At 45.1% G+C, this 23,832-nt stretch overlaps 2 protein-coding genes across 2 annotated transcripts; both read left to right on the top strand.

Moving 5' to 3' along the window:
* Positions 1 to 9,282: 9,282 nt before the first annotated feature.
* LOC123186578 (isocitrate dehydrogenase [NAD] catalytic subunit 5, mitochondrial) lies at positions 9,283 to 10,947 on the top strand. Its single transcript, XM_044598317.1, has 2 exons — positions 9,283 to 9,432; positions 9,721 to 10,947. Exon 2 carries the CDS (start codon positions 9,743 to 9,745, stop codon positions 10,829 to 10,831), a length of 1,089 nt encoding a protein of 362 aa, XP_044454252.1. The 5' UTR covers positions 9,283 to 9,432; positions 9,721 to 9,742; the 3' UTR covers positions 10,832 to 10,947.
* Positions 10,948 to 18,685: 7,738 nt separating this feature from the next.
* On the top strand, positions 18,686 to 23,433 carry LOC123191050 (aurora kinase A-B). Its single transcript, XM_044603807.1, has 13 exons — positions 18,686 to 18,812; positions 18,930 to 19,191; positions 19,283 to 19,514; positions 19,630 to 19,780; positions 19,862 to 20,076; positions 21,176 to 21,664; positions 21,766 to 21,853; positions 21,945 to 22,007; positions 22,239 to 22,399; positions 22,511 to 22,586; positions 22,673 to 22,732; positions 22,807 to 22,914; positions 23,000 to 23,433. The coding sequence occupies exons 2-13, from the start codon at positions 19,029 to 19,031 to the stop codon at positions 23,183 to 23,185; spliced, it is 1,992 nt and encodes a 663-aa protein (XP_044459742.1). The 5' UTR covers positions 18,686 to 18,812; positions 18,930 to 19,028; the 3' UTR covers positions 23,186 to 23,433.
* Positions 23,434 to 23,832: the final 399 nt, after the last annotated feature.

Here is a 23,832-nt window from a genome sequence, read left to right on the forward strand (position 1 = left end):
AGATCAAGGCATGGGAGACATCGTCGGGCTGTACGTGTGTTGAACGCGGAGGTGCCGTCCGTTCGGCACTAGGATCTCCGGTGATTTGGATCACGACGAGTACGACTCCATCAACCCCGTTCACTTGAACGCTTCCGCTTAGCGATCTACAAGGGTATGTAGATGCACTCTCCTTCCCTCGTTGCTAGATTACTCCATAGATTGATCTTGGTGATGCATAGAAAATTTTGAATTTCTGCCACGTTCCCCAACACAAAGAACGCACACCATGACATGTTTTTGAAGGAGTTCAAAATAGATCAGTCAAAGAAGGGGTTCTTGCCTGAGTTGTAAGGTGTGAAGTTGAGTAAGACTCGAAGATTGACCGCGGCAGAAGAAAGAGGAAGGACGAAGGTCTTCCCCTATGCTTTTGTCATATGCTCTATACAGTATGTCATGCTGAGTACCGCACCAGATGTGTGCCTTGCCACATGTCTGGCAAGAGGGTACAAAGGTGATCTAGGAGTGGATCACCAGATAGCGGTCAAAATTATCCTTAGAGGAATAAGGAAATGTTTCTCGGTTATGGAGGTGATAAAGAGTTCGATGTAAAGAGTTACGTCGATGAAAGCTTAGCACCTATCCGGATAGCTCTGAGTAGAGATACCGGATACGTATAATGGAGCAACAATTTGGAATAGCTCCAAGTGGAACGTGGTAGAAGCATCTATGATATGACATAAAGTTTTGTGAAACACATAGGGATCTGAATATGGCAAGACCCGTTGACTACAACCTCTCTCACAAGCATAACATGATCAAACCCACAACTCATTGAGTGTTAATCACATAGTGATGTGAACTAGATTTGTGACTCTAGTAAACTCTTTGGATGTTGGTCACATGGCGATGTGACCTATGAGTGTTAATCACATGGCGATGTGAACTAGATTATTAACTCTAGTGCAAGTGGGAGACTGTTGGAAATATGCCATGGAGGCAATAATAAATTAGTTATTATTATATATTTCATTGTTCATGATAATCGTTTATTATCCATGCTAGAATTGTATCGATAGGAAACTCAGATACATGTGTGGATACATAGACAACACCATGTCCCTAGTAAGCCTCTAGTTGACTAGCTCGTTGATCAATAGATGGTTACGGTTTCCTAACCATGGATATTGGATGTCGTTGATAACGGGATCACATCATTAGGCGAATGATGTGATGGATAAGACCCAATCCTAAGCCTAGCACAAAGATCATGCAGTTCGTATGCTAAAGCTTTTCTAATGTCAAGTATCATTTCCTTAGACCATGAGATTGTGCAACTTCCGGATACCGTAGGAGTGCTTTGGGTGTGCCAAACGTCACAACGTAACTGGGTGGCTATAAAGATACACTACGGGTATCTCTGAAAGTGTCTGTTGGGTTGGCACGAATCGAGACTAGGATTTGTCACTCCGTGTAACAGAGAGGTATCTCTGGGCCCACTCGATAGGACATCGTCATAATGTGCACAATGTGACCAAGGAGTTGATCACGGGATGATGTGTTACGGAACGAGTAAAGAGACTTGCTGGTAACGAGATTGAACAAGGTATCAGGATACCGATGATCGAATCTCGGGCAAGTATCGTACCGATAGACAAAGGGAATTGTATACGGGATTGATTGAATCCTTGACATCGTGGTTCATCCGATGAGATCATCGTGGAGCATGTGGGAGCCAATATGGGTATCCAGATCCAGCTGTTGGTTATTGACCAGAGAGTTGTCTCGGCCATGTCTACATGACTCACGAACCCGTAGGGTCTACACACTTAAGATTCGATGACGCTAGGGTTATAGGGAAAGTATGTATGCGGTTACCAAATGTTGTTCGGAGTCCCGGATGAGATCCCAAACGTCACGAGGAGTTCCGGAATGGTCCGGAGGTAAAGATTGATATATAGGAAGTATAGTTTTGGCCACCGGAAGTGTTCCGGGCATCACCGGTAGTGTACTGGGACCAACGGAGGGGTCCGGGGGTCCACCGGGAGGGGCCACGGGCCCCGGAGGCCTACATGGGCCAATAGTGGGAAGGGACCAGCCCCTAGGTGGGCTGGGGCACCTCCCACCAAGGCCCAAGGCGCCTCCTAGAGGGGAAGGCGCAAACCCTAGGGCAGATGGGCCCTAAGGCCCACCCCAGGTGCGCCTCCCCCTCTCCCCCTTGCGGCCGCCACCCTAGATGGGATCTAGGGCTGCCGCACCCCTTGGGGTGGGAACCCTAGGTGGGGGCGCAGCCCTCCCTCTCCCCCTATATATAGTGGAGGCAAAGGGGCAGCCTAACACACGAAGTTCTTCCCCTGTTGGCGCAGCCCTACCTCTCTCCCTCCTCGTCTCTCGTAGTGCTTGGCGAAGCCCTGCTGGAGTCCCGCGCTCCTCCACCACCACCACGCCGTCGTGCTGCTGCTGAACGGAGTCTTCCCCAACTTCTCCTTCTCCCCTTGCTGGATCAAGGCGTAGGAGACGTCACCGGGCTGCACGTGTGTTGAACGCGGAGGCGCCGTTGTTCGGCGCTTAGATCGGAATCAACCGCGATCTGAATCGCTACGAGTACGACTCCTTCATCCGCGTTCTTGCAACGCTTCCGCTTAGCGATCTACAAGGGTATGTAGATGCACTCTCCTTCCCCTCGTTGTTAGATTACTCCAGATATTGATCTTGGTGATGCGGAGAAAATTTTAAATTTCTGCTACGACCCCCAACAAAATTAGTATGATACTACAGTATTTGTGTTCATACACACGCACAATATATAGAAGAACATTTCCATGATACTAGCCCTGAACAATCAGTACTTCCAATCACGGTAGATTGTTGTCAATCCACATGCACAATATATACATAAAATTTCTATGCAACTAGCCTCGAACATATATCCAACGCTACAACTTCTAACCGAAACAGGAACATCAATCAGAAACATGAACCGCTAATATGGATCATAATAAATCAAAAAACAGTAGTCACTTACATTGTTCACCGCCACTAGAGCAGGAGGAGTGAGAGCAGATGGAGCTGAGGCAAACCCGGGCGGTTAAGAAGGCATTAAATCGCTCGTCCTTGTCATTGACACGGAGGTCCTAACACGTATCATGGAACTGTCGGCAACGACAGATGACGCTAGAGAGAACTGGATTGGCGAGGCGGATGTTGCGGACCCTCAGCCCTGTGATGAAACAAGCATCATCGTCTGCGAAAGTTTCACTCGCAGCCAGCGCGACCGACGCCTCCCTCGACGGACCCTCAGCTGATGAGGGTGGATGCCTACCGCAGATGGGGACAAAGTCCATTGTCCGCCTCTGTAGCTCGTCAGGGCTGCACCCCTCAAGGCGGGAGAACCAGCTAGCGGTTGTCGGCGGCGGTGGCTCGAGTGCGGTGGCTAGGATCGAGTTGGGGCATCCAGGACCATCGCTACAAAAGAGATGGGTAGTCAGAGAGGGGAGAGGGGTGGTCAGAGAGGGGAGAGAGTAGTGTGAGAGAGGAGATGGGGGTGGCGTATGAAAAGGGTTTGGTCATCAACAATTTTCTCCTGCGCTCCCTTAGGCATGCAGTTGAGTGCCACGCGTGGGTCACTTGAGCGTCCTGGGAAACCGCTTGGCCCAACAGCTAGCAGTGCGATGCGAGGGGTGACAACCCATAAAAAAAGCCCATTCGAGAGCTCTGTGCAGCAGGAAACAAAAGTTGTTGTCATGACTTTGTGTAGGACGTCGTGTTGCTCCTGAGACGACTGGTGGTAGGCCGTTCGAAGAGTAGGAACAAGACTAGCGATCTTCGTGAGTGGCGACCAAAGACGATGTACTATTTGACACGTTACCTAATCTGTCATGACACCTTGTCTGGTGTCAGAAACCAAACTAACATGTCTTCTCGTATGTGGTATGTCGTTAGGTCTCTCGACGATATGGCCATTGGTATGCCGCGTTACAGGTCCCTCAGGTGATGCTAGTGCGCTTGACACAGTTGGTGGCAACAACAGGATTCGATCGTGGCTAACAAAGCTATGGCGTACAATGTTAGTGGCGACAACGTTGTGGCGGAGAACGGAAGGACGTGTCTCGGAGGTGCCACGCAGTGGGCGGAACGACGTCCGTTGAACGTTGACAGTCAAAGACAGCAAGCCGTTTAGCCTTTGTGCATGTATGTGACGCGACTAGCTGATAGTCATTTCTCCAAGGGGCCAGTCAGACAAATAAGATTGCCGTGGGGGCACAGATGCGATTAAGTCCAAAATAACGCCATTTAGGAAAAATAATACGATATGTTTGACACGATTTTCAAGCTTCGTTGTACCAAAGGGTCTACCGTTGAGATGATTCACGAGGTTAGTCCCTCTTTGGTTCATTCAAAGGAGTTTCGTAGCATTATAATCCTTATAAGATCCTTTTTCTATATAGTCCACTTTGTTCAAAGGAACAGATCATCCAGATTACTATGGAACACTTTCCTACGCTTAAATTTTATAGGATTCCTAGTGAGAGTAGACATATTGGATAAATTCCTTTGTTATGACAACTATGACAGTCACATATAGAAAATTCATGTATTTTTTCTATGGTGCAACCAAACAACTTTAATTACTGATTACCTTAGGATTCTAAGTGTCATGACATCGTATTTATTTGTGTTCCCTATTCATGTGTGTATTCATATCATGTGAACAATAGAAGCCTTACATGTGTCTGCAGGTACTCTAGTGACTGAATGACTTAATGTGTTGTCCATTGCCAACGCTCAATGAAACCTATACTGACTCAACGGCGATTTAGTTGCGTATCTGGCTAGAATTTTGAGGAATGGGAATCTTGTTGGGGAACATTGCAGAAAACAAAAAAAATTCCTACGTTTCACCAAGATCAATCTATGGAGTCAACTAGCAACGAGAGGAGAGTGCATCTACATACCCTTGTAGATCGCGAGCGGAAGCGTTCAAGAGAACGAGGATGATGGAGTCGTACTCGCCGTGATCCAAATCACCGATGACCAAGTGCCGAACGGACGGCACCTCCGCGTTCAACACACGTACGGAGCGGATGACGTCCCCTCCTTCTTGATCCAGCAAGGGGGAAGGAGAGTTTGATGAAGATCCAGCAGCACGACGGCGTGGTGGTGGATGCAGCAATGATCGCAGCAGGGCTTCGCCGAGCTTCTGCGAGAGGCAGAGGTGTAGCAGGGGAGAGGGAGGCGCCAAGGCTTCAGGTGCGGCTGCCCTCCCCCCTTTATATAGGCCCCCTAGGGGGGCGCCGGCCCTGGAGATGGGATCTCCCAAAGGGGGGCGGTGGCCAAGGGGGTGGAGTGCCCCCCAAGGCAAGTGGAGGCGCCCCCACCCTAGAGTTTCCAACCCTAGGCGCAGGGGGGCCCAAGGAGGGGGCGCACCAGCCCACTATGGGCTGGTTCCCCTCCCCACTTCAGCCCATGGAGCCCTCCGGCATGGGTGGCCCCACCCGGTGGACCCCCGGGACCCATCCGGTGGTCCTGGTACAATACCGGTGACCCTGAATCTTTCCCGATGGCCGAAAATACACTTCCTATATATAATTCTTCACCCTCAGACCATTCCGGAACTCCTCGTGACGTCCAGGATCTCATCCGGGACTCCGAACAACTTTCGGATTACTGCATACTCATATCTCTACAACCCTAGCGTCACCGAACCTTAAGTGTGTAGACCCTACGGGTTCGGGAGACACGTAGACATGACCGAGACGGCTCTTCGGCCAATAACCAACAGCGGTATCTGGATACCCATGTTGGCTCCCACATGCTCCTTGATGATCTCATCGGATGAACCACGATGTCGAGGATTCAAGCAACACCGTATACAATTCCCTTTGTCAATCGGTACGTTACTTGCCCAAGACTCGATCGTCGGTATCCCAATACCTTGTTCAGTCTCGTTACCAACAAGTCACTTTACTCGTACCGTAATGCATGATCCCGTGATCAACCACTTGATCACATTGAGCTCATTGTGATGATGCATTACCGAGTGGGCCCAGAGATACCTCTCCGTCATACGGAGTGACAAATCCCAGTCTCGATTCGTGCCAACCCAACAGACACTTTCGGAGACACCTGTAATGTACCTTTATAGTCACCAAGTTACGTTGTGACGTTTAGTACACCCAAAGCACTCCTACGGTATCCGGGAGTTGCACAATCTCATGGTCTAAGGAAATGATACTTGACATTCAGAAAAGCTATAGCAAACGAACTACACGATCTTTGAGCTAAGCTTAAGATTGGGTCTTGTCTATCACATCATTCTCCTAATGATGTGATCCCGTTATCAATGGCATCCCCATGTCCATAGCCAGGAAACCTTGACTATCTGTTGATCAACGAGCTAGTCAACTAGAGGCTCACTAGGGACACATTGTGGTCTATGTATTCACACATGTATTACGATTTCGGGATAATACAATTATAGCATGAATAATAGACAATTATCATGAACAAGGAAATATAATAATCATTTTATTATTGCCTCTAGGGCATATTTCCAACAAATCTTTCGTTTTGTTTAGGGCCGCACTACGTGCATTACGTGTCAGCCACATGATGTTTAGATAGGATCCGCCACCTCGGCAGCCGTTGGATGGCGAGCTCACCAGCCTCCGATCTCCGCCGGCCTTTTGCAACAACAATCATGTTGCGCTCGGTGCTTTGCAACACGACCCTTGTTGTGCTTTAGTCAGCCCTTTGCATCATGATCGTTAAATGTTGACAGTCAAAGACAGCAAGCCGTTTAGCCTTTGTGCATGTATGTGACGCGACTAGCTGATAGTCATTTCTCCAAGGGGCCAGTCAGACAAATAAGATTGCCGCGGGGGCACAGATGCGATTAAGTCCAAAATAAGGTCATTTAGGGAAAAAATACGATATGTTTGACACGATTTTCAAGCTTCGTTGTACCAAAGGGTCTACTGTTGAGATGATTCACGAGGTTAGTCCCTTACGGCCCTCTTTGGTTCATTCAAAGGAGTTTTGTAGCACTATAATCCTTATAATATCCTTTTTCTATATAGTCCACCTTGTTCAAAGGAATAGATCCTCCAGAATTACTATGGAACACTTTCCTACGCTTAAATTTTATAGGATTCCTAGTGAGAGTAGACATATTGGATAAATTCCTTTGTAATGACAACTATGCTAGTCACATACTGTATTTCCTATAGAAAATTCAGGTATTTTTTCTACGGTGCAACCAAACAACTTTAATTACTAATTACCTTAGGATTCTAAGTGTCATGACATCATATTTATTTGTGTTCCCTATTCATGTGTGTTTTCAAATCATGTGAACAATAGAAGCCTTACATGTATCTATAGGTACTCTAGTGGCTGAATGACTTAATGTGTTGTCCATTGCCAACGCTCAACGAAACATATACTGACTCAACGGTGATTTAGTTGCGTAACTGGCTAGAATTTTGAGGGATAGGAATCTTTCGTTTTGTTTAGGGCCGCACTACGTGCATTACGTTTCGGCCACATGATGTTTAGATAGGATCCGCCACCTCGGGAGCCGTTGGATGGCAAGCTCAGCAGCCTCCGATCTCCGCCAGCCTTTTGCAACAACAATCATGTTGCGCTTGGCGCTTTGCAACACGACCCTTGTTGTGCTTTAGTCAGCCCTTTGCATTATGACCGTTGTCGCGATCCAGTTCGAACCTTCTACTATCTTTGCAACATGGACGCAACCGCAATAGGATCCATGTTTGCAAACTTACCATTGTGCACCTTGTAACAACATGACCCTATTGCGGTTGCCTCCCATGCAACATCCATTCGGCAAGTCCCGGCCGACGCAGCATTCGCAACACCCGGTTGGTCTCGTTCGGCTGCATCACTCACATCACCCCTTTGCAGGCGCGGCTATGGCGGCGGCGACGACGATTTTCAACAATGGCTTGCAGTAGATGGTGGTGTTGTAGCACAATGGTCCACGGAGAGGGTGCGGGGTCGTGCTACTTGGAGGTTGTAGTGCTTCGTCGGATTTGGAGATGAAACAACTTCTGGGAAGAGGAGCATCCGGGAGAGACAATAGAGAGGAAGGATAAAGGGGGTGCCCTATATCTCGCCTTCAGCGAGTCCGGCTTTAGACTCGTTGAAGGGACGAGCGAGATGGGCTGGCCCGCATGCATGGCAGGCCACAACCTCTTTTTTCTGTTTTTCTGTTTTTGTTTTTTGCTTTATTTCTGCACTTTCGTTTATACTTTAAAATATTAAATATATACATAAAATACTCTACAAAAACACATTTGAAAATTTTTGAACAAATATTTGAAAAATATTGAATGTGTATAGAAAAAATATTGACCATATATTAAAAATGATTTTGACTTATACAAACAATGTAGAATGAAAACAAAAAAATTAAGACAGAAAAAGAAACAAGATTAAACCAAATAAAAAATAAAATGGAAAATAGAACCAAAGAAAAATTAAGAAATAACAGAGAAACGTAATAGAAAAAGAAAAGATACACGAAATGAAAAAACCCGATGAAAACCGAATAAAACAGAAGAAAATGGAGAAAGGAAAGAAAAAACAGTAAAAATGGGGAAAGAAACGAAGAAAACCCGATGAAAAACATAGGAAAACAAACAACAAAAAACCTGAAAAAATGATGAAAGACTAGCTCTTTTTCCCTATAAGCAGGTTGTGCCCTAGTATTCAACACGAATGTGGTGCTTACCCAGTGGTTAGCTTTGCTACTACTCACCTAGGAGACCTAGGTTTGAATCCTAGGTGGATCCTCATGTGCGCTTCAAAAGGAGCACGTTTTTTCCCTTTTCGAGCTTGCTTCTCGCGGAAGCAAATCCATGGCTCCCGAAGGGAAAAATGCGTTTTTTCGCGCAATTTTTTTTCAAGAAGCTAAGAAAGACCGGTGAAAAAACAAAAAGCCGAAAACCCCGAAAAACCATCTAAAAAGCCAAAACCGCGTGCGGAAAAATGTAAATAAAATAAAATCCGGAGGGAGCGCCCAGGGCCCACTCCCAAGTGATTGTTGGGTGGCTCCCGAAGGAGCCCTCCTCAACTAGTTGCCTAGGAAACATTTCTCTTTTGCTTAGGGCCGTCTTTGTGTTTGTGGGTTGTATCTCTTGACCTAAAAGCCCAGTTTGATAGGCTTACACGATCACGTTGGATTGCCTAAAAAAACATGATCACGATGAAACGCACTTGGACAAAAACATGCCCAAGTGTTTTGGACAAAAACATGAGTCGTTTCCCTCAAAAAAAAAAACATGAGTCGAGAAGATTTATCTGTTGTAGCCATCCATAAATAACCCTAGCCGTCTCTCTCATCCCTTCCCTCCCTCCCTCTCATCGTCGGCCGCAGGAGCAGGATCCCATCCGCCTCCGCCGCCGTTGACACTCGCCGCGAATCTCCTTCCGGTACGTTCCTCACCGTCGCTTTCCCTCGATCCGGCCTCCCTCCTCTCAATGTCACTGTTTCCTTGGCAAAAATAGAACGAATTATTTTTTCCGCGGTTCCGATCGGGGACCATGGGGCGTGGTCTTCCGTGCCCTATTAGCCGATCGATAGATCGGTCGATGATTATCGATGCATGCATGATGCGCGTTTATTCTATCCAGTTCGATCGAGTATGTGGAAATTCGCCTAGAAATCTGGAGTCTAGCTAGGTCGTTTGATTGTTGTTTTTGCTTGTTTGCCTGTTTCAGAGTCGTTCCGTGGATAGGAGGCATGGCAATGCGGAGGCTGCTTCAGGGGGTCGTTCTGCCGCGGGCGACGGGCCGGTGCGTCGGGGCGTCCTCCTTCTCCACGTCCACGGAGGCCATCCGCGCGACCCTCTTTCCCGGCGATGGCATCGGGCCGGAGATCGCCGAGTCGGTGAAGCAGGTGATCAACGTTGCAGGCGTGCCAATTGAATGGGAAGAGCATTATGTGGGCACGGAGGTTGATCCCAGAACACAGAGCTTCTTGACATGGGAAAGCCTGGAGTCGGTGCGCAGGAACAAAGTTGGCTTGAAAGGCCCCATGGCCACACCCATCGGAAAAGGCCACCGTTCGCTGAATCTCACGCTGAGGAAGGAGCTTGGGCTCTACGCCAATGTCAGGCCTTGCAACAGCCTCCCGGGGTACAAGACCAGATACGATGATGTGAACCTGGTGACAATCCGTGAAAACACTGAAGGGGAGTACAGCGGCCTCGAGCATCAGGTCGTGAAGGGCGTCGTTGAAAGCCTGAAGATCATCACCCGCCAGGCGAGCCTGAGGGTCGCGGAGTACGCCTTCCACTACGCCAAGGCCAACGGCAGGGAGAGGGTCTCCGCGATCCACAAGGCTAACATCATGAGGAAGACAGACGGGCTTTTCCTCCAGTGCTGCCGCGAGGTTGCCGCCAAGTACCCTGAGATCAAGTACGAGGAGGTCGTCATCGACAACTGCTGCATGGAGCTCGTCAAGGACCCTGGCACGTATGATGTGCTGGTGATGCCGAATCTGTACGGCGACATTATCAGTGATCTGTCCGCTGGTTTGATCGGAGGCCTGGGGTTGACTCCCAGCTGCAACATTGGTGAAGGCGGCATTTGTCTGGCAGAGGCTGTTCATGGCTCTGCCCCTGATATCTCCGGCAAGAACCTTGCAAACCCTACTGCTCTTATGCTGAGTGCTGTCATGATGCTCCGCCACCTGCGTTTCAATGACCAGGCAGACCGCATCCACAACGCCATCCTCCGCACCATCGCCGACGGCAAGTACAGGACCGCTGATCTTGGTGGCAAGTCGTCGACATCAGACTACACTAAAGCAGTTTGCGGTCATATCTGATTTAGCACCACCTCATGCTTTTTCTGTCTCTTTTTTATTCCCCAAATTTTGTTTGCTATCATGTTTGACACGGTTTAGTTAAGACCGTCGAAGAATAATCATCACATTCTTTGTTCTTGGAAAAGATTTACCAACCTTTTAGTCAAGGTCGTCCATAATAATCATTGATTGGCAGCATCAGCGCATATAGTTTGTTCGTTCAAGTTGTTGAAGAACTGGATTTCGATCTGTTACCTCCGTTGCTGTTCCCCTCTCTTAAGTGTGATTTTGGTGCCATGCGGTTGTTGTCGTGTCTGGCAGACATTGCGGTCAGATCAAGCCTGCTCTCTAATGCCCTCCTACGTTCTCCTAGTGAATCACCAAACCGTATCCTATCCTTCCTCTCGTCTTGCATCCACTTATATAGATTTCCAAAGCAAAGAATAGTTCGTTAGCCGGGCGTATGTGTCCTGTGCTACACAACGCCCATCATCAACGGTGGCGGCATCGGCATGACTCGCATCTGACTGCATCATCGACAACACCTCTGATTAACCTGCAGCATGTGCGTGTGTGTGGTGTGGATTCCGTCTGTGATTCTGTGAGAGCATTGTTAATGAACAGCTGAAGCTAGATCAGGATTCAGGAAGGGACTAATCATTCGTGTGGGTTGTAGTTTGTAGCCTGGACTCTACTGCTTGGTCTTGAATTTATGTGATGCAGCAGGAGTACAATTTATTGCTCCAGTTTGGGATATGAAGCTTGTTGGCCGTCACTCTAGGACTAATTGACAATGAAAAAATAGCATGCTATATGACAAAATAGCATGGCCCTTAAAATATACTATTAGGTTGCTATATCGCGCTATAGCGCGTAATTAGCGAAACATTGTACACTGAATTTCATGGAATCGTATGAGGATGAGTGCGGTGGAAAATCAAAAACTGATTATATATGTTCATGGATTTAGATCTTGGCGGTATCCAGAGACATTCTACTGTTGCCCGGTACATATGAATCCGTCGCCCGTGCGTGGATGGAGACGACACACACCTAGACACCATGCTTGCCTCGCGCACACATGAGCCAGATCGTTCCTTCCGTCTTTTAGGTCCATCTTTAGAGTAGTCTTTTTTTTGTACTTCACAATTCGGAAGCAAAATCGTGTGTGAGTTATCTATTAGAAGTTTAGAACTAACATACAGAGAAGAATACTTGTTTAGAAATTAGATTTGCCACGAGACAAACAAATACAGCAAAGTCATCATGAATGAAGGATTCTCTCTCAATAATTCCGACTGAACTTTTTACTTGTTCCAACTTCCAAGCACCTATAGATGTGAAACCACGGCAACAGGATCAGTGACACTAAATTAAGCTGTGACAAATGAAATAGCTTGTGTCAACAAGAAGAGAAACTTCGTGCAGCTCCACGAGCTGGCTGGGGCAGCCTGGTTTCCTCCTCCACGTGTGCGAGGTCTGCACTGTAATGTATGTCCGTTACAACAACGAGAATGAGAAGGTTAACTTGGTTTTATTAGTTGCAGTGTCATTGCCCTTGTTTCCTCTTATGTTTCTATGATTAGACTTTTGGACCGGCGATTTGCAGGGTCGGCGCGAGGAATTGTTGTTATGACTTATGAGGTCCAGTGCCGGTGACCAGATTAACAGTGTCGTGGACTAGAGGACCCCTAGACAACCGACGAATGGGCCATGCTTACCATGCCCCTAAGCATACTCAAGATGAAATTCTCCAAAGACTTGGCGCACACTCAAGACATATTTATCCCTAGACGTAACCAACCCACATGCATGTAACCATAGGTGCCACCGGTGCCTATATAAGCAAGGGAATTTAGTCCGTAGGGTTAAGTTAGAGACATTCACATATGATTTCGATTTAATGGCCAAATTGAGCTTGCACTCTATATTCTCGAGAACGCACGGTCACTCAAATCCATGACGATCGACCCATTTGGTCTTAAGCAAGCTCGATCGAAGGAAAACCCAAAGTGGTTATATGATGTCCGAGTTGGCCGAGAGTTTGCTCATGAGTTTCTGGACCTTGAAAAATATCGTCATGTATTAATGATATTATGATTGCAACCAAGCAAGGCAGGTGGTGTGGAACTATTTGTGGTCGCAACTGAGCCAGTCAGGTGGTTTGGTGTTAATTTGGAGCTGTGCTCGTAGAAGATGCTTGGCAGGCACAAGAGTATTATAAGTCTATAAAATTTGGAGATAATGTGGAATCTAGGGTCTGTGTTGTGTGCGTTGCTTGGAAACCAAGCAGGAGCACCGGTAACAAAAGAGAGTGTACAGACTTATACATGAGTGTATGTATGTATTTATGTATGCATCAGTTGCACGTGAGAGTATATATGATGAGATATATAACACTTGCAGATGACTAGAATAGATGTGATTAATGTTATCTTCACCTTACACATGACTAATGATATCAGACTAATTCGCAGACAATTAAGCGATACAAGGATATCAAAATTTCCACATAGAGATGACAAATGCATATAATGACAATTCAATTCAAAAGAGAAAGTTTAATATATAACTAAACGCAGAGCATTTCTGACCGACAAACAGCTTCCTTTTATTCCTCTTACTATCTGGGACTGCAATGGGGTGTGAGCTGCATGTATCGATCATATGCCGCAGCCAAGAAGTCTAGGCTCGACCCCCATGGCTTCGAGTTGGTCAGCTATACGCTCGATCTCTCGTGTTGCAGTCTCAACAATGTCTTGAACCTCCCTGCGCGCGTTGGCCAATTCCCTTCTGAGCTTGTTCCGGGCCTCCATCTTGAGGATATCTGCGCGCTCGGGATACGGGTGTAGTGGGTGAGCACCATATCTTTCGTCTAGCTCCTCTTTGTAGCGCTCGAGGAGATCGGCGGTCGCCTGTTTCTCTGCGGCGGCACGATCACCCGAAGCAGCGTTGTCACCGGGGCGGCACGGGTCGTAGCACCCGGCCACTCCGAAGAAGGCGTCGTGCTTCCCCTTGTCGAGCAGCAGGAGCAGCTCGTGCGCGTCCCCATACCGCCTGGCGTCGAGGTGCGATTTCAGCAGCCTTTCCCTGGCGATCTTGCCGTCGCCGCTCCCCGTCCCCAGCCGGCGCCACTTGTCCGCCGGAAGGAGCCTTCTCACCATCATCTCCATCTCGGTGCCGAGCTGGCGGCACTTGTCCGCTTCCTCGTTGAGGGCGGCCATGTCTCTCTTCTTCCACAGCAGCATGTCGTAGTTGGCTACGTCGATCTTGGCGTACCCAAACTCGGGATACGCCGCCAGATCCTGGAGCTTGTCGCACGAGTCGTGGTCGGCGTAGGGCATGATGACCACGGTGAGCCTGGCGTCGTCCTGCTCCTCCTGCTGTCCCGGGGCCGTCGGCGCCTCGCAGGCTGCTTCGAAGGCATCGTAGTTGGCGAACTTGATGAGATGCCGCCCGTCGGCCTGATTGGTGACCGTGACGTGGTCCTCCACGCCGTGGAGATCCGGGAAGCCGTCCGGCCCGTCCACCGCGTCCACGTAGCAGCCCTTGAGCACCACGTCGAGGGGAACGCCGTGCGCCTTGGCCACCGCCCTCGCCGTCTCCAGGCGGAGGCCGTCGCCCATGGGAACCCAGTTGGCCGCCGCCGCCATTGCTAGGGTAGGTAGGGTTTCAACTTCCCTGACGAACCACACGGCTGAAAATACTCACCCACTTTTGAAGAGGGTACGTGCCAAGCGCCGTGAATTAAGCCACTGGGCCGCGGGCTTCGACATGCCAATTGCAACGCATGCATAGCATCTCGGCCCTCTCGATTTTACGGCCCTCGAAAGCAAAATGGAATATGCAACACGTAATCTTGAAATATGCTTTCGTTGCATAAAGCAACACGACCGAACCGATACAAGGTGATGAATGAACGCTCTTACAAAGTAGATCAAAGGTAAAACAAAAGTTCATAAATAGTCACACCCAATCAAGAGGCACCCGAGATTACTCACCAGAAAAGAAACCACGTCTCCTTGAGAAACCATCGGACATTGAGTCAACACATACATCAAGTTGTCGCCGGAGAGGGTCGGTTGCCCTCTCACTCCGGCCCATGGAGCGCCTCTCCTGCCTGCGGACAATGAGGACCGAGAGTGGAGACACCAAAGTCACGTGTAAAAGACAAGAAGCAATCGAGACAGTCCCACGTCAGAGCCAAAGGAGCTTTGAGATAGATCCAAGCTAGCCCTCTGATGACGACATGTCATGGCCAGAGGGTACCTGAGCTCCACGACGGCGCCACCAAAAGGGTGTCGACGCTACACACCGCTGCTGAGATGGAAGATACGGTGAAGGAGTTTCACTCGGAGCCCTGGTGAGGGGAGGGGGCCATGATGGTGCCCTCAAGAGGGTCAAGACACGCACATGCATCGTCGGCACCGGGGTCGGACAATTTAGATAAGCATACCCGCATTCTACTCATATAAGCATCTTCGATAGATTGAGCATGCATATCTTGACATTATCGAAGTTATCACAAGCACCTTGTAATTGAAGGGATCATAAGAACCCTGGTGGGCATATTTCAATGAACTAATCAGTTGAGGTATACTCAGTGTGTGGATTGATATTCCCTTAACTATCACAATATATATTCCTTTGTAGGTAATAAAAAATATTATTATTTGTAGAATATCATGTAAGAATAAATCAATTATTCGAGCTAACAAATTATAATTATCCATCTAAATCACACTGAAAGTGTCCTTTAGTGTGGGCCTGGAATTATCTATCTGTAAATCTTCGCTGAATTCCAGAGGCACATTTTACTGTTATATACAATAATATATCACCAGAGATAACAAACGACAACAGATTGCATGGTAGTAGATAGTAAAATACAAGAATAAAAAGTGTATAGTTGTAGTTTTATACATACACATATATACCATCATGGAAAGGATTCTTTCTTCATATTTTCCTTCTAATAGTAGTTTTTGGAGAACTTTTGTAGAGTGATCTCTTTTGGTTAGACACCCTGAGGAGAAACCATGAACTTCTAGAATTGCATATTTCCTCTATGATATAACAGTTGATACATATGAATCGATATTTTACACACACAAAAGAAAGAAAGAGGAAAGTTGCAAGCAGCAGTTATTCCTATTACTCAACTACTGCTTGATGATGAGGAAGAAAGGAAGCAGATGCCTATGGGTTCAAAGAAATCGGATGACAGCTACCAGATAATGTTACACTACAGGATTCTCTACCTAAAGAGGTGCCAAATAGGCAAATACCAATACCACCTATATTGTTGGCGTTTCCTGTGCTCAAATTCTTCTTGTGTAAAACTTCACTCCTGCTAGGTATTTGAGTGTTTGGTTTATTCTTGATTTCAAAGGCTCGGCGTGAGTGCTACAACAATGACCGGGGTAAACAACACTCTTTCCCTCCCAACCTGCATATGTCCCCAATGGATGTGCTTGAACATGTGATCTATCCACGATTTAGTTAATGTTTGAAGTTCTTTTTTGCGCATAAATCGATTCCAAGGAACAAGCCAGTGGAGGGTATGGTTGAACACTAGCCTTTTTGCCATTAATTTACCCTTATGAACCTCGGAGATTTAAGCATGTTAGTCATCACGCCAAGACAAATATGTATATGTACATACCTCACTGCATAATTACCTCCAATATGGTCCACCTGGTCTTACTTCCGATCAAGTTAATTAATGGCTCAATTACTACTAGCCTATTACGTCGACTTTTTTATGTTCCCGGTCCATGCATTGCACTAACAAGAACACGCATGCACCACATTGTGCACATATCCATATGTTGGAATGCTGAAACCAATTTTTTCTAATAATACTTTATTCATTGTTGCACTTCACATGCCAAATTCCATCATGTATAAATATACAAATACATATGGATTTGTCATTTAGTAAATCTCAAACATACTTCTGGTAACCTGGAAGCCTTAAACATTTCCATCCACGTTCTATTTTGGTCATTCAAATTCTTACTCTTGCCATAACCCCAGTTTAGTAGATGGTCATGGGATCATCTCGCGGCAGGGAACTTACTTTCTTTTTTTATTTAACACTAGCAGGTCAGGAAAGAGAGCAAGAATTAAACAAAAGGGTGGGGGCAGGCAGGAAAGAGGGCAAGAATTAAACAACAATAATCCTACACCTACGAACGCCATACGCAAAGCTACGTAACCTTTCTAAACTAATCTAAACATTCCCCCCCCCCCCTGATTTTCAGGGGGGTGGGGCCCTCCCTTCCCTAAACACGAATCATAATTCTCCACCTTGGTTTTTACGTAAATGTTCGTAACTAATCTACGTAAGTCTACCATTGCCCATTAAACAAAGGGGTTTGGGGGGGGGGGGGGGGGGGGCAGGCGGGCAGGATGGCACTCACTCAAATTTGGAAATATCAGTCATGATCTTTTTTTTTTCCTTTTTTTTTCTTCACTTTTAATTTTCCTCAAACATTGTTCCGAAATTTCCAAATTTGTTTAGAATTTCGAAAAAAATGGGCGTCCGTCACGCTACTATTTGTATGCAGTGAGCGACCAATAGGAGCTACTGGTGGCGCTGCTCCCGCACCAGGAAAGTGCCCGTTGGAACACCCAGCCAAGGGTAAAACCCGGTTAGTTACTCCCAAGTGAAACCATCCATCGTCACGGGCCATTGTGGACTCTTCCTATGCTTGGGCCGTTTCCCATCCCATCGGTCGTTGGATACTTTCACCATTGACCCCTCAAAAAAGCATTGACCATAGTGAGCGGTCTAAAATCCCAAATACAAAGAATCAAACTCATGACCCCCCTTCCCTGGTTGGTGAAGGTGTGTAGCTAGCCACCGGAGGTGCTGAGTGTTAGTGACTAATGTAGCGCGAACATTTAAGAACTAACAGCAGCGGCATGTCTGAATATGTGTCGATTGTTTTGAACCTTTATTGACAAACGTGAACATTTTTTTAAAATGTGAACAATTGAATTTTAAAAAAAAACAAGAACATTTTTTAATTTGTGCACAAATTTTGAATAATAGGAACATATTTTGAAATCAAGACATATTTTTCAACACGAAAAATTTTAAAAATTCCTGAGAATTGTTTTAATTTGTGAAATTTTTAAAAATGGAACCTTTCTTGAAATTCCGAAAAAAAATTGAAGAAGGAATTTTGTTTGAAATTCAATTTCTTTAAACGCGAACAGATTTTAAAAATGGAAACTGCTCGCTCTCTCGCTTCGGCTCTATGCGAAAGGTCGACAAAACTAGGGAGTGAGCGTAGTATAGGAAACACGCTGTCTCCGCCCTCAAATAATTGGCCAACTGGGTCGTCAGTTGAGTTTACTTCGTTACTGACTGTGGCTGCGTGAGCCACGTCACGCCTCTAAGCTGGATCACATCATCAGAACTTCACCCCTTCCTCCCGTGAGGGACATGGGCGGTTGACATGGCGTCTCCCGGCGGCTCCGACGGAGCACCCACGGGCAAAGACCTTCCTCTGCCCTCCGGATGTAGATCCAGCTCCAGCTCCAGGTCCAGGTTAGTACTACGTTCTGCTCAACCCCCCTTCTAGATCCTGATGCCGTTTTTACATCTGAATCTGATCTGCTTCTCACTTATTTCATCTTCTACGAGGAATACTTTGATCTTGTTTGCTTTACCTTTTGTGCCTCACTGCCTATATGTGCATGCTATGCTCTGTGTGTATCGACTCGTGCGCTTCCGCAATCAAATGGATCCCTGCAATGCTAACCTAAGAATGTTAGGGAAGTTTCGTAAAATATTTACTCTATTAACTGCGCAAGTTATACTATTAAATTTCTAACACTTGAGGTTTCAATTTTTCTCAGCATAAACAGTACCTTGGGTACCAAGTTAGAAAATGCAAAGAGAATATCAATAGAACATTTGGAAGTCATCACTGATAATTTCTCCCCTGAACGGATAATTGCTCGAGGCGGATATGGAACGGTCTACAAGGTTATTCATTTATGGCATGTTTGGTTTCTAGCGGTTCACATACACACGATATGAACAGTGTAATGTGTCAAACCAAACAGAGTTTGATACTTGCATATTCTTTCAAATCTTGAACAGGGGGTGAATAGCGACGGGAAATATGTTGCTGTGAAGGTGCTCCATAAAAACACGACAGGAACACACAATGGTGAATTCAAACATGAGTTTGAAAGTCTGATGAGGCTCAAGCATCGCAACATCATCCAGTTAGTTGGCTTCTGCTACGAAACACGACATAAGCCAATGCTGCACAATGGAGAAACCATTTTTGCTGAAGATATATACAAAGCGCTCTGCTTTGAGTATATGCAAAATGGGAACCTTAAAGAGCATATTTCTGGTATGGGGAGAGGCTTGTCCAGTTAGTATTTAGTATTTAGCATATATATGTATATTATAATTTTCTTCACACTCTACAATTAAATACGCAGTGGAATGTGATGGACTCGAATGGCACACGCGCTACAAAATTATCAAGGGAACTTGCGAAGGATTAAAATACCTCCACGAAGAATTCAAAGAACCAATTTACCACTTGGACCTAAAACCTGAAAACATACTGCTAGATGAGAATATGGTACCGAAACTTGCTGATTTTGGTTCGTCGAAGCTCTTTGGCAAAGACCTAACCATGGTTATCTCACAGAATCTTTCAGCAACAATGTAAGTTTAGTGAATTTCTTTTCCAGTAAATTAAAATGTGCTTACAACGTAACCACTGTATTGTTAAAAAAAATTAACCATTGTATATCTGTTGTATTTGTGTTGCCATGTTCAGTGGGTATGTGCCGCCCGAATACTATTCTCATCAGGTCGTCTCGAAGAAGTTTGACATATTCAGTTTAGGTGTTGTAATGATAAAGATAATTGCAGGTCCTAGAGGCAATTCCTTAAGTGCCGAGATGGAGTACCAAGACTTTCTTGATCAAGTACAAATCGCTATCTCTTTCGCTTCATCAGAAGATCAATAATTATTTTAACAAACCTAGCTTTATACTTTGATTCCATAGGTACATGAAAACTGGAGGAAAAGGTTCCAGGAAAAATGGCATAATTCCAAACTACTACAAGCATATTGCCAACAAGTGAACATATGCATAATAATAGCACTGAGCTGCATGGATTATGATAGGTTCAAAAGACCCGGTATACTGGATATCATCAAACAACTGAACAAGACTGAAACTGTAATCAAAGAGTTGCACCAGGATCACCGATGGACAAGGTAATGGAGACAATTATACTAACGAAATTGCTTTGCGTAAAGCCCTCTGTGTCCGACCCGCGTACAACATTAGGATCCTACATTCGTGGTTCAAGTAGGGGTTTCATCTCAAGGTGGTTTACTAGTGTCGGACACACATTTGTAACTAGAGGTGTGCGCACGCATGTTTTCGCACTAGTTATCGAAAATCTGTTTTTAACAAGGATATAACTCATATTAATCATTTTCATATGTGCACGCTCATTAGACCAAATATATTTTGCTGTTGGTCAGGGCAGCGACCATGGCAGAGATGTGTGGTTGTATGGAGTGCTCGGCATGAGCACAAAAGTGGTTGGTGATTCTTGGGGGTTTGGCTTTGAATTTTTCTTTACTAGATTGGCTTCGAGGTTTTGCGAAATGAGTTAGCAACGCCATGGTTAACCTTGCCCATGTCAGTGATCCTGGTTTGGAAACAAATTAAAGGAAAAATAGATACAAAGTTCGATTTCAACCGGCTTTTCGAGTTTATGGTTTAGAACAAACTTATACTCATAAAAGGCAACACATGTTTGCGAGGAAATAAAAGGCATGACGAGTAATCCCAGCCCGGGAGACACTCTCGTGTCAGCACTACATCACTAGTGCTCTTCTTTTGAACTCAATATCAGTAGTGCTCACAAATAACTCTGCTGGCAACCGGTAAGTGATCAAGGAAATAAGAACTATTTCGGCAGCCGGTAACAACTCCACTTTTTGTGCTTCTAGCAGTGTCTTTACGGTGATTTTTTGTTGTTCTTATAACTGGTGTTTGTATTGATTTTTCAAGGCAGTTCCAACAGCTTATTTTATTTGCCAATCATCTGAAATTTGTTATTGTGCAAATTAATCTGAAATTCTGTGACCCAACTTATCGCCATGTGCTACAAGCATATGATACTATGCTTGCTAACCTTTCCTTCTTTCGAAAAAAGAATATTGCTAAACGACATTCTTTCAATCCCAATTATGGTGTTAAGATATGTGATAACTCTAGAATGCTTAAAAAGCTAGTGATGTCAAGTGATTGGCTCATATATGTGTGCTTACACTGACTTGATTTTCATGCTCAATTTAATAGGATATCAGATGCAAATAGAACACCGGCCATTGATTCTCAGAAACAAAGTCTTGCACTAGAAGAAGTGCGCTTTCTCGTAAATAATCTGACTTTGGAGAATAACAGATCGTGTGAACCCTCAGTTTCTGCAAGAAAAAAATTTCACCCTAACATTTTGGATCTTCCAAGTGATCAAAGGACATCCTACCGTGGCCGAAAATCGACAAAAATTTTGTTCCCTACACAGCTGCCGAACTCTCCCCCTAGTTCAAGAGGCAAACACTGTCCGACGTCACATGTGCATTCAAGAGCATTTGGGCAATGCCCAGGATCCCCTACTGCATGGCAGGATGATGCACGGAGCTTAAGCTCACCACACCCACTTCCTCTTCCTCTTCCTCTTCCTCCAGGCTTCCCTTGCACATCTTCCTGTTCCCTACATTCGCAGTGGAAGAAGGGGAAGTTATTAGGCAGTGGTACATTTGGGCAAGTATACCTCGGATTGAACAGGTGCACAGTCTGATCCTAGAGCATTTTATCTTCTCCTGTTCTTCAGCAACTGAACCTTTCTTTCGTACAGTATACTTAATTGCACTCTAAATGTAATGCAGTGAAGGTGGCCAAATGTGTGCAATTAAAGAGATTAAGGTTATTGCTGGTGATTCAAAGTCAAAAGAGTGTCTGAGGCAGCTAAATCAGGTATCATCTTTGGAGCTTATTGGACTAGTCATTATCACTGTCATGTAACAAACGTTAGTTCTTTCGTACTAACAATGCTCCTTATGGACAGGAAATTATGCTCCTAAATCATCTTTCATATCCAAATATTGTGCGGTACTATGGCAGTGAACTGGTAAATACAAAAGAAATGGCTATCTTCCATGATCTAGTCTTGAACATGTGACAGTATCATAAATTACCAAGGCAATCACAGTCACTACAATATGTTATCTGAAAGTTAGGTGGTGCTACAATGGTTAGATATATTAATATATTTATTTCCAATCATAGTGTAAACTATGAAGAGTCCCATTTATTTGCAACTTTATCATTTTGCCTGAATAAGTTTCATATTGCAATGCAGTCTAGTGAAACACTCTCGCTCTATCTTGAGTTTGTTAATGGGGGCTCTATACATAAGTTGCTTAGAGAATATGGTCCATTTGAAGAGGCAGTCCTCCGGAATTACACTACACAGATCCTTTCTGGCCTTGCATACTTGCATAGGCGTAATGTAGTGCACAGGTATTGGGCAGTCATCAAATTAAATAGAATAGGATGGCCATTTCTTTTTGAAAAAACATCATGTATTCTTATTTCTTAATTCTTATTGATGAAAACTTGCGTTTCTCACAGGGATATCAAAGGATCAAATATATTTGTAAATTTTAATGGTGACATCAAACTCGCAGATTTCAGTATGACCAACCATGTAAGTACTAATACTGTCTCAATGATCTGACATTTATTTTATTTATACAGACATCATTTTGTTAAATGTGGATTTTATTTATACAGATATCAGAATCCACATCGATGAGATCCTTCAAAGGAAGCCCTTACTGGATGGCTCCAGAGGTAAGATTACTATAATTTTCCTGTGTATTTTCCATTGTTAGTTGAACATCAAGTGATGTCTATTTATTTCCCAGGTTATCATGAATACCAATGGATACAGCCTTTCAGTGGACATTTGGAGCCTTGGCTGCACCATTCTTGAGATGGCAACCGCAAGGCCTCCTTGGAGTCAGTACGAAGGGGTGAGTTTGTTATGAGATTTTGCATGGCTCTGATGGTTGGTTCTTCTCATCATTGTCTGCTAAGCTTTTGCAATCAATTTCACAGGTGGCTCTAATATTCAAAATTGCAAACAGCAAAGACATACCTGATATCCCAGATCATCTTTCTTCTGAAGCAAAAAGCTTCCTGAAACTCTGTTTGCAGCGTGATCCTGCTGCGCGTCCAACTGCTGCTCAATTAATCGAACATCCTTGGGTGAAAACCAAGCTTCAGTTACCAAGGCACAATTAGTATCCATAGGTGTTCATTATAACCTGGGAAATAAATAGACATGAGTTGATGTTCAACTAACAATGAAAAATACAAAGGAAAGATATAGTAGCCTTACCAGCCATCCATTAGGGACTTCCTTTGAAGAATTTGATAGATGCGGATGCTGATATCTGTATAGATAAAATCTACATTTAACAAAATTATGTCTGTATAAATAAAATAAATGTCAGATCATTGACAATTTTATGGTTTGCTTGATTGTTCGATTTCTTCTGTAAGCTGATCTTTCAGCATCTTGTAGTATCTACAGAAAGGCCCGTGTGCGTATAGCCATCTTGTAGTATCTTTCAGCATCTTCTGTAAGCTGACCTTTTGATTTTATTTGAGTATCTTTGTTGTTGTTTTTCTGCACGTCATTAATTTAATGCCGTGCCTAGTCCTCCTTTCTAAAAAAGGGGGCCTCCTTGGATAAGCTCCCAACTTGATGGCAGCAGAAGCATGGTACAAGTGTGGTGTCCTATAATTTCTTACCGCTATGATTAAATGTCAGGTAAAGAGAGGCGTCGAGTTGTCATCTACGAGATACTAATCTCAGGATGAGAAACTTAGCAGTGCCAGTCCGATATCAATTCACAGGTTCTCTGACATGTATTTTCTCATTTACT

This window comes from Triticum aestivum, chromosome 2A (assembly GCF_018294505.1).
Source record: "Triticum aestivum cultivar Chinese Spring chromosome 2A, IWGSC CS RefSeq v2.1, whole genome shotgun sequence".
In the NCBI taxonomy this organism is placed as follows: Eukaryota; Viridiplantae; Streptophyta; class Magnoliopsida; order Poales; family Poaceae; genus Triticum; species Triticum aestivum.